Source organism: Cariama cristata, unplaced genomic scaffold, assembly GCF_000690535.1.
Source record: "Cariama cristata isolate BGI_N322 unplaced genomic scaffold, ASM69053v1 scaffold3969, whole genome shotgun sequence".
In the NCBI taxonomy this organism is placed as follows: Eukaryota; Metazoa; Chordata; class Aves; order Cariamiformes; family Cariamidae; genus Cariama; species Cariama cristata.
In genome coordinates, this window is record NW_009637291.1 from 91589 (window position 1) to 103665 (window position 12077).

General features: G+C 39.9%; 1 protein-coding gene across 1 annotated transcript in view; it reads left to right on the forward strand.

The window, feature by feature from the left end:
- CPED1 (cadherin-like and PC-esterase domain containing 1) overlaps positions 1 to 12077 on the forward strand; it is a 108573-nt gene that overhangs the window by 85142 nt on the left and 11354 nt on the right. Inside the window, 1 exon segment of the mRNA XM_009708254.1 lies at positions 4180 to 4310. Coding sequence (XP_009706556.1) covers positions 4180 to 4310 — 131 coding nt within the window.

The window sequence follows — 12077 nt, forward strand, 5'->3', positions numbered from 1 at the left end:
AGGAGATTTTACTCTCTTTCCATCTTGTTTAGATCATGGAATTAAATTATTATTTTTATAGCAACAAAAATCCTCTTTCCTTCAGAAAATCCCCTTTGATTCAATGGGGTTTGAACCAGGCTATCATAGGAAAATTTGCTCTCTGTTCAGTATTGCTGTATTACCATAATCATAGAATCATAGACGGGACCTTAAAGCCCATCCAGTTCCAACCCTCCTCCCATGGGCAGGGACACCTTCCACCAGACCAGCTTTCTCAAAGCCTCCTCCAACCTGGCTTTCATTTATCAATTCCTTGTATTATGAATAATACAGAAGTCAGGAAGCATTAACTGTGTGTTTGGCTCCTCAGAGAGAGAGAGGCAATTGACAGAGACCATGAGAACCCCAAGTCGTGCTAAATTTCAGGTGAATGAGGCTACTGCAGTCTGTGGAAATGTGGTTTACAGGCAATTACAAAATCTGGTCGGTAAGAGATCTCAGCTTCACTTCTAATGTTCTGCCTTGCTGCTCTGACATGCGTGTTTTAGTAGTATCCCACTTTCCACACTTCTACAACTGTATCCAGTTTCACATAATTCTGTACAAGCTCTCTTTTTGCATTCAACAGCTATCTGGACTTGAGTCCAGCAGAGACATAAACTGATGTTCAACCAAATGGATGTCTCCTTTGGTTACAAGGAGTAAATCTCAGTTTGGACAGAAGTCTGTAGGTCTAAGGCCATTTATTCTGTAGCATCAAAATCATGTCCTTTTAAAAATAATTTTACTTTTGTTTTTCATAAATGCAACTAAAAGCCAAAAAAAAAAAATTTCTATAGCCTATTCACAGAGAAAAAGTTTTTTTAAAGTCTTAGGGTGCCAAATAGACACCAAATACAAAAGTAAACTGGTCATAAATCAACAAACTGTCTTTAGCATCAGTTGTAATAGAAAATAAGCTTAATTTCCAAGCTAATAATGATTGTTTGCAATTTTTCACTGTTACTTGTCTTCTTCTTTTATACATGAGATTCATTTTATCTTTTCACACAATCTTATTTTTGAAGCTTAAGAATGCATTGACTAACTGTTGTGAAGTCACTATAGGAAAAGTTCATAATAATTGGATTTAAAATGCATAAATTTACACACATCATTAAAAAAAATCTATGTAGATATAAAAACGGCAACTATTCTGTTAGCATTAAATCTCAGTGCTTCCTGTAAACATGAGTTTATCTCCATATATCCTTGTGCTCTAATTTTTGTACATTTGCCACCAACCTTTAGCATATGCCAAAAATTGATCTATTTCTTTCTTAATATACCTAGAGAGCTATTGAATATAAACCAAACTATTTGAAAAAAGCTTTTCAAAAGGTACTTATCACTTTCAGTTGCCAAAATCTAAACTTTTATTGTTCAGATTTTTCAGCTCCTCAATACTCATTTTATATAGTTCTACTTTGCTAGTTTATTACCTAAAACCAGATCGGCTCATAAATGTATGGGATGTTAAGAAGAAAATTCCCTAAAAGGAGGGATCTCAGATGTTGTAGACATTACTAGAACTTTTATGTATTTGGTTTGAAAGAAAAATTACAATGTCAGGAAAAAAATGGCCCAGTTTTCATATAAGTTTTAAATATAAACCACTGCCCAAAACAACTTTCAGATCATTTCTGAAGAACTCTACAATAGTGGTAGTCTCTGAGTCCAGACCTCAAACTAACCAACCATTCTGTCCCTGCTCCGTTCCTCGAAAGGCACAAAGCAATAAAAGGTGTTTGCATGGCACCTGTTGCTGTGTTATCTGAGACCTTGCACTTTTCACCCTCTGTACGACTGCTATGAAGCTGGGAATGACCCTTTAGCCCTGGATTGCAAAGGGGGCACAGAGGGAGCTAAGGGCAAGATCCACAAGCGGCAACAGAAACGCTTGGCCTCAGCGGTGGCCAGGAGACCACAACCTGGAGCAAGACACCTCAAAGCCAAGGGCAGGCCAGCCTGAGGAAAGGATTCACAACAGCCAGCATTGGAGGCTGCAAGAAAGAGGAACTGCCTAAGTTCAGCCATCAGTTTCCCAGCTGAGCTGGATATTCAACTTGAAGAGCACTCCCTGCTCCAGAACCTGGTTATCCCCTTTGTACTGTTAGATAAAGGTTCACTTTAACCCCTAGATAAAAAGCCTACACAGGATCTTGCCCAGGGACCAAAGTTTGGGTTTTTCTTCTCCCCCCAAAATTACCAGGTTACAATCATGCTATCTTCCTGTCGTAATGAATTTTGAACTTTAAGAAGTAAAGAAGAATAAAGAAGGTAAGAAGAGTAGAGGACGCTGTCCTTAAGGACAAACAGCTAGGTGATGAGGACGCAGACAGTGCAAGTTTGAAAGTCCTCTGAGCAAGGAGCGCTGGGCAACTCCGTCTCCCCGCTGGCACCCTACCGCCATGGTCCTGCGGGTCTCTCCTTCCTCTCCTTCTTCCATGCTGAACCAAGCTGCTGGCCCAGTACCAGCCTTCAGGAGGCATCTGCACCCCTGGGAACCCAGGGAGCTGGGTTATGCTCGCTGACCCACAGCTTGGCAAAGTCAGTGTCCAGGCTTTTGTTTAGGTTCAGTCTGCCGTTGTTCGCTCCACATCATCTGCAAGTGTAGCTGAGGGTAGGGTGAGCACCTCCTGCACGAGGCAGAAGTAGTGGCACAGGCTACAGAGCAGCTGGAGCTGCTTGTTCCTAGCACTGTGGGATATATTATGCCCTTAGATGTACTAGTGTGGGCTCCCATATAAACAATTCTTGATGCTTTTATTTAGAAGGACTCCTTTATCTACTAAGACAACTCACCCTGCTACTTACCGAAACATATTTCCTTGGGACTTTTGGTCAGTGCAAGCGCAGGCTGCCTCCCTGGAAATTCCCTTGCTCCTGAGGTAGCAGCTGACCCTCCCAAGGCCGCTGGGATCCCGCAGGATTGCTTCCCTCAGCCTCCCACTCGGTCCCTGGCCTGATAAATGTCGATAGGCAGCAGCCTTGGGTTTTTTTGCTGTGACTTCATGTGTAGCAGCAATCTATCACACCCAGGGAAGGACACCCAGCTGGCTGCTGAGCTGCTCTCTGGTAGCATTGATGGTCGCAAACTCCAAGGCCAGGTCTACTCTGCGAAGATTTGCTTTTGGAGCTGTTTGCTGGGCTGTAGTGAGAAACCTGGCTGTGCTAGCAAGGCCAGGTAGCGTAGACACAAGGACCTGGGGCGCTCTGCACTCTCCCTTGTGTAGTGACTTTAATCAGAGCAAAAGCAAGTTTTGCTGGGAGGGCTGCATAGGCACTGGGAGATATTGTAGGGAAGATGCACTTGTATGGGCTAGAAAAAGTGTTTCTTCTCTTGATCTGAATCTAAAGGCAACTCAAAAGTTTTCTGTCTTCCTTCAGAAGTTAAATCCCTCAGACTTCCAGTTGGCTTTTGGAAATGAATAGCTTTAGAAAACCAAAATAACAAAGCATTCAACCTTAGGTAAGAGATCTCTAAAACCCACTGACTTTTGGTAATCCCACTTTATGTCCCTAATCTGCAAAATCATTTTTGAAAATAGGGATCAGGCTCTAATAAATCACATAAGTTATTCATCTCACCTTACTTTCACCTTTTGAAATATGTCTGTGTAGTCTGGGACGGTCCTCTGAATTCTCACAAATTAAAGAAATTAGTATTTTCGAGGGAAAGTCATCCTCTCTCTTGCTTCATTTTTCTATCAAGGGGCTCTCAAATTCTAGCTTCGACCAGCCACCCCACTTCTAGCTGTTTAGTTGTAGATGAGAATGAATCATGTCTTTAGACACTTCTAAATTCGAATATTTTCTTTTCACATTCAGCCTCCTCATCCCCTTTCCCTTTCTCATATTCCTTCTGTGGAGAAAGGACAAGCTGCTACAGGAAAGGCAGCATGAACTGAGAAGTGAACCCCCAAACAACTGTCGAATTTCAGCATTCACAGCTCTTTCAGGGAAAGGAAAAACTCCGCCCCTGGCTAAATGAAAAGGGCATACAGAGGAAGGAAATAGCCTCTTCAGAGGGTTGGGGGGCATTTAATTTAGGGAAAACTCCCATGACAAAGTGCTCAAAAATATCTGGCTTGCTGTATAATAAAGGTACTCACAAAAATACAGAGGAGGTGCTGACATCCCATTGCTCTTTTCCAGGGCAGTGGATTGTCCCTTGCCTCAGCTGCTCTGACAACAGGACCTGCGACTGGAGAGAAATAACGTGGCAGCCCCACGGCTGCCAATAGCTAACCAAGCCTGAGCTCCAGCGCTGTGTGGAGGGCAGAAGGGTATGTAACAGATTTTACATTTTAATTTATTTACCTGGATATTTAGTGTCCTGAAGCTTTAAAAACAATTTTATGATTGATGTGTAAGAAAAATCCTTTTTTATTATAACTGGAAAAAGATTCAGATGGAAAATCCACAGGGACGAAATCCAACCATTATCCATAATTTAGCCTCATGTGCAGATAGAGTTGTCTGCTGCCATTTCACATAGAAGCTTAGGTCACACCCGTGGAGTTTCAAGACCTACGGTGTACGTGGTTACCAGTTAGACCTGCAGTGAATATATAAGGACTGTAAATGGAGGATGGATTTGCATTGTTGTCACAATTTGTCTCACGCTTGACATGCAAGTTGGGTTTCTTCTGCTGCATACCTAATGCATGGCATTGCTTGTGCACACTAATCTTACCAAGTCTTCTTGCACATTCTTTTCTTGTAGTGAAGCTTCTAAGGTGATTGCTTGGAAATACAAGGTCTCCTTAATAAGCATGCTATGACTGTAAAACTCTTGAGAGAGAGCTCTGATCTGAGGCTCAGGTACCTTACTGAGGATACAAGTATCCAGAAAGTAAGTAATTAATTGTTATAAAGATTTTTATAGTGTATTGTCTAGGTAAGAAAATAGTAACGACAACTGGCATTTTGATAAAATCCGAGAGCATTTCTATATAGACAAATAAAAAAATTTGCCTTTCAATGAACATTTCATCCTTCTTTTCTGGTCATTTCTTTTCCTGCACAAAGTCCTTCACTGCCATTTGGCTTTATTTCTGCCCATGGTTTTCTCCATTACTATAGAGCTGTGGGTTTTTCCTAACATATTTTTCAAAAAAAACATAGGTTTATATGACAGAGGAGAAGCTTGATTTGCTCCTCATGTACAAAACAAGCACGTCTGGACTGACCACAGCAAAAAGTATAGAAGAATTTGATAGCTTTGCTTTGGTCTTTAATTTTGATAGACATGGGACTGCTCAATAAGCAAACACCCTTTGGTCAGACAATTGAGGGATAGCAGAGGAACAATATACCACTGTGGAAGTGGATTGCCAGGGTATTGCTGGGAGGATTATGCTGACATTCCCACCTCCTGCATCCGACCACTTGCATTCACCGGTGTCAAAAACAGGACAGCGTTTGTTAAGGGTCCGTTAAAACCAAATATCTGAAATGCATGTTTGTGAGCTTGATTTCTTCATTCAAATTCTGCTGTGTTCTGACTCTTTGAGATCACTGATCTATTCTGGCATCAGATGACAGCCAGATCCTATGTGATCTACATTAACATCATGCAAGAAAAATCTTTTTTAAAACTAATTGCACTTGTTTCCCATTCTACATCTTTTGCAAAAGTCTTCCGTCATTGTCTGATAACCTTCACTGCTCTGTAGAAATCTGCTGAATCACTCCTGTTACCTTTGCGCAGATGTCCTTTTAACCGGTTTATTCTTTTAAAGTCATCACTCTAATGCGTGTTCCCCTTTTGGTACATTTCTCCTATATGTTATTTCTCCTCTGATGTTATTTTTGTCATCACTTTGCAGTGGTTTGAACTTGCATTTTTGCTTCTTTCACCAAATAAATAAATGTAAAGCCTGGACCAGTTCCCTCGTATCAGTAGAACTTAAGATCTAAGAGAGATTTTCTTCATACCTAAGTCAGATTAGTAAAAATGGTCCTCTGCTTGGGTGATAAGATCCTGATTCCGCCCGTGATTTAGAATTACTTTACACTGTCTAAGCAATGTAGTAGAAAAAGTATTTTTTTTCAGTTTCTCACTGAAAGAGACTTTCACCTGTCAGTTGTATTGCATTGCGTTATATGCTATTATATATATTTAAACAACCTGGATCTTTTATAAGGGATCTATTGAGTAGCTAGCAAGATATAATTCTTGTGAACAAATACATTTTTATTACACAAGAGATTTTGGTAACCATGTATAAAAATATTTAATTTTTTTATGTATTTTATTTATTTATTAGGAAATATATGTATTTCCTAATTTGTGATATTAGTTTCGAACTATTATACACCTGCACTACAGAGATCACTGACTTCTCAAACTAACGACATCACAGTTTCCATAATAAAATACGCAGAAGGTTTCAATGCTGGAAATGTAAGCAGATTACAGAAAAAGTGTGAGTGCCAAACATAAGGACAAAAATCAACAACCCAAGTGAGGACACTGAGATGATCTAGAATGCTGTTTGATTTATATTGTCATTTACTGAAGTTAGCTAAGAACAACAGAACTCACTCGTATGTCCCCTTCTCAAACTGAGCTCAACTAACGTGTGTCCCCCTGTGTTCTGGGGTTTTTTAATATGCCACCACACTTTGAATATTCGGCTTGTGTAACTTAGATCTCTGGAGTTCAAAATCCTTTACAAAGGAGTCATGTATCATGACCTACATCTGAATTCTTACTCAAAGTTTATTCTGAACTAAGGCAATAAAACCTCCATACACCCGACATAATTACCAGTCCTTCTCAGGAAAGCAGAGGCATGTGTCTGTAGCATCTTTGGGTCAAATGGCATCATACCTTTCATCAAAACACTAACAACCCTCTATGACTGAGTGTTACTTCTGAATACCTTCATAAAAAAGTCAGAATCATGCAAGATTTCACCAGGAATCACAGGTAAAGCAAGTAGCAACATTTGTGATTCACTAGGCTGAAGTCTCTGATTTTTGTCCCGGAAAAAATATAATTTGGTTTCAGGATTCTAATCTGTTTGCCTTACTTCTTACAATTAAAAACATCATTATAAGACATTATGCACAACATGTGTCTGTGATTATGTCTTTTCTTTTAAATAGGAGGTGCTAATCTCTATGCTGCTGTCAAATTCCAACTATGATAAATGCAGACTGTTTTCTTATGCTCCCCTATTAGTTTTATATGAAAAAAGAAAAAAAAACTTCCTTGTCTTTCTACTTTTAATGAATCTGAAGGGAAGCATGCAATGAGTTAACCACTGCTGTGCTGTGTCCCTGATCTAGGTGCACTTCAACAGCTAATGAAATAAAATGTAAAGTGAATTCTCTTTCTGGCCGAAATGCAGCGTATGTAAGATCAACTGTATCTTTAAGTGCAATCATTCTGATTTTCTCATGTTTCATAGAGCAGTAAAATGCAGCATTCAGATATGTCCCTTGCTCATTCCTTTCTTTTATGCATTTGTCAATGTTTCTGAAATATGTTTATGGTCACCCAAACAGAGCACTTCTTTCCTATCTATGTCATAAATAAGCCTTCAAAAGTGATTTCTAATTTGCTTTCTAACTCCAGGCTGCTTTCATGTCTTATATTAAAATGTATTTGTTTTTCAGAGCTCATCTCTAAAATTATCATCTCCTTTCTTTACAAGAAAAATTCATTTTCCCTGGCTATGACTTCCATCATCATTAACTGCTATTTTACTTTGTGTGCATATAAAACTGTGTTTGAGCGAAGTTGTTTCTGTTTGTTGTGGTTCAACCAGGCAGACAGCTAAACACCACGCAGCCATTCGCTCACTCCCCCACAGGGAGAGAATCAGAAAAAAGATAAAACTCATGGGTTGAGATAAAGACAGTTTATTACGACAGAAATGGAAGGGAAAATAATTATAATGATAAAAGAACATACAAAACAAGTGATGCACAATACGATTGCTCACCACCAGCTGACCAATGCACAGCCAGTCCCCGAACAGCAGCCAGCCACTCCCTGGCCAACTCCCCCCAGTTTTATTGTTGAGCATGACATCATACGGTATGGCACATCCCTTTGGTCGGTTGGGGTCAGCTGTCCTGGCTGTGTCCCCTCCCAGCTTCTTGTGCACCCCCAGCCTCCTCGCCAGCAGGGCACTGTGAGCAGCTGAACAGTCCTTGACGTAGGGTAAGCCCTGCTCAGCAACAACTACAACATCAGTGCGTTATCAACGTTATTGTCATCCTCAATCCAAACCGCAGCACTGTACCAGCTACCAGGAAGAAAATTAACTCTGTCCCAGCCGAAACCAGGACACTGTTTCATAAAAAACATAAGACCACCTGTAGTGAAACAACAACACTCAGATTGGTGGAGACATGAGAAAGGATATAGATCCACAAAAACAGTTTGTGAGGCCTTATTTTGCTTTGTGATGTGTTAGCAAGACTAGTCAGTCATATGTTTGTATTTCAGACACAGTAAACAGGAAAATTTTGAAGTGTTGAGGCTAAGGTGATTCTGGCTGAGTAGATTTTCATTCAGGCCACTTTTAGTATCTGCAGTCTCTTTTCTCCTCCATTTTAAACTCTAACTAAGGGTAACAAGGCTATGTTGTTCTTAGGGAGCTCCACATGTATGTCCTAATTGAATCAAAGGAATAGACAATCATAATAAAAATATTATATCTGTATTATATTGGCTCAAGAAAATCCTCTGTAACTGTGGTTAATGAGTTTTTGCTATAAGATTTATACAATTCTATTAAGACATGACGCTTTGATTTTTGTACAAGAGCTTTAAAAAATGAGTGAAGGAAAAGGGGTTCTAACAGGTAATTATTTATCCAATTAGCGGCATATAGAAAGCTGGCCTCAATAGCAAGGGGGATATGTATTTTGTTTATCATTGAGAAATACTACTCAGAGTTTAGTCTTATAATAAAGTACCATTGAGTCATGTGTAATTAAGAACAGGAAATATGAAAAGGCAATATTTGCTGAAGTACTTAAAATTCAGCTGTTAAAACAGGAATTTTAACTTATAATTTCTTAATAATATTTTAGAGTTAAGTAGTGTTTTGGACTTAGAGGTGTTTAAATTTCCTAAGTGTGGTTAATTTATAATGATAGGTCTGGTTAAGAAGTGAATTCCACTATGCTTACACAATCTTTTAAAGCCTTTAAGCTCTAATGGAATTTTTCACACAAAATGTTTGCCACAGAAGACACCAAAAACAACTGTCTGCATGAAAGTGTTGGTTTTTTGTCTGGTAAAATTATAACCTTACGTATGTCTGATCCTTTAGTCATCCTGCAGACAAATGCCCCATTGACCTGAATAGTACATGACTAAGCCTTGTGCCAGACTGTAAAGAAGATGAGATACGGCATATTCTATACACCTGAGCCATCATTTTGCTCATTGTTGTCATAGAACCCAGTACAGAATCGTCCCTAGAGCCCTTGGTTCAAATCATATTAAATACCACATGGCCAAAACTACAGTACGTTCATGCAACTGCATAGAAATAAATGTGGCCATAGGTACCACACATTCAATTACATTGAATGATTATTCTAATTCCTCAAAGCTCTTGGGTTAGTTGAAGGACATAAGTTTTCTTCCTGGGGCTAAACACCACTTATTTTAGCCTTTGAGTCTTTCAAGCATTTGCTGAAAATGAAGCTGACTTGCAAAAGGTGGACTTTCAAAGATACTTTCTGATGGCCTGCATACCACAACGAAATGTGCTTGGCCACCTCTGCACAAAGGCAGTTTGAAGAGCAGATAGGATTACCAACAAATGTCCTATTCTTCCACATCAATTTTTTTTAGGGAGAAGAAAAAGAAGAATTTGTTCATTTTTCCAGGGTTTACACATCTCACAGCATGGTTGAACCAATAGTTAGAAGCAGATTGTTGGATGCAGACAAAGTCTTAATGAATAGGTGCTCTGTGTGTGCAGATTTGCTGGTGATGTGCTATGCATCCACCAGCCTAGGATACATTGGATTACAAGGCATGCACACCTATCTTTCTATCTGCGATCTTCTCTGGACTTAGGGGAGAGCGTTCCCTTCAAAATCCCAGCAGACACAGTCTCCAGAGTGTGACTGCTGATACTCTCCCATGACGACTGCAAACAGACTTCAAAGCTCTCCCTCAGAGCTAGAGGGCAGGGACCATAGGTTTCACATCCTGCAGTCCTAGTTTTAATGACATATCTTTCAATAATGTGGTGATTTCACTGCAAAAGATGTAGCTAGAGTTAAACAGATTTGCTTGATGCCAGTGATACGGTCCTGGTATGGATCATACCTACTTGAGCAGTCAAAGACTTCTCAACTGAAAGCTAATATGGTTGCTATAACTGACTGACATCTTTGAGGATGACCTACACTTTTGGTTGGGCTTTCTGTACAACCACAAGTCCACTTTGGCTCATTTCTCCCTTCCCCACTTACACACTTTGGCTCATTTCTCTCTTCCCCACTTACATCAAGTCTTGACTATTCTCTTAGCAGACCTGTTTCTGAGTGTTCAGGGTTAATTTCCCTAGTGAAACAACCGGTGTTCCTCACCAATGGGATGATGCCATCTGTCTCATTCCTGGCTCATCCTGCTCAGCCACACTTTCTCCTAGGAATAAGTATACATTCCTAGATGGACACTCAGTAGCATTAGCTGTCTGATCTAATTTCCTGACTTCCTGCTTTACCTCCTGATAACAAGCTCACTTAAGAGTAAAAACGGAGATGTTCTGAGACTCAGTCCTTCAGAGATGGGCTGTGTGCAGTCTCATCAGTCTTGTGATAATATTTGAAGAAGTATGCCTGGGCTCTAACAGTTACCTGTTTCATCCAGTTACACTGACTGCTCTAAGGGAATTTCTCTGGCTCCTGTCACCCCCTTCATGTTCTCAGAACAACAGTACTATTCTGAGGCCTACCTGATATTTTCATATGGTGCCCAGCATCATGGCATTTACAGACTTGCCACTTCAAGATGATCATATCTAACTTGTCTCTGCTGGTACTGGTTTTCTAAATGACTGCATATGGTGCCCTCCCATCTGCAGACCTGGCCAGCTAGGTACCCCAGGGCAGACTTGAAAACTCATTCATGGATCCACTGCTTATATGTGTGTGTGCATGTGTAGGTGTAGACATTGTAAAGCCCTACAATGCTAAAGTATTTAATAGTATAAATTGAGGGGGGCGAGGGGAGGGGGGATGTTTTGCTCTAATTTTGCCATAACAAAAAAATGGGAAAGAGCCTGATAAGTCGATCTCAGCCTTTGATGCTCTGCAATGTTTGAGACTTTGGAAATATTTAGAATGATGCTTCACACTTAAATTGCTAGGGAATGTACAGGGTTGGCAAGACAAGTCATCTGTGCATCATGTTCATTGGCCTTGGCCATGGTTCTTCTCTCCTTTTTTTCCATGAAGAGTGTTGTGGTGGTGTTCTGCTATTTGAAATCAGTAGTAGATGAGATTAGACCAAATACAATTAGAAGGAGAAAATACCTATCAGAATCTTAGTCACAGTAGAATGAAGAGTGAGATAAAAATGCCACATCTGCCAAACCAGTGTAATTAACAGCTGAATATGCTCCTTTGCAATTAGAAATCCCCATGTGCAGTGATAACAAAATGGTATCAAATGTTGTTTCAAGTAGAAGAGAAACAATCTAGTATGTTCTGCCAACTGCTGTATGTGTGTAACCTGGTACAGCCTGTTCTGCTAATGATGTGTGGTGTTTTTACAGAAATGTTCTCACCCACATTGCAAGTTAATGATATCCTTGCCCGCTAATATCTGAGAACTGCTTTTTAAACAGATATCCATCTAGATATTATGGTGATGGACTTACGAAATAAGATTAAAGAGACATGGATATAGACAGACTGGAGAGATTAAGAGATTTTGCAAGTTAAAAGAGCTGTTGTTTAAGACCTCAGGTTAACCTACTTTAGAATTAGGACATATTGTAAGCGTGGAGAGTCTCCTAATTGTAAACAATTGTGTGAATGTTTGTGTCTGTCAGAGAGGGAAA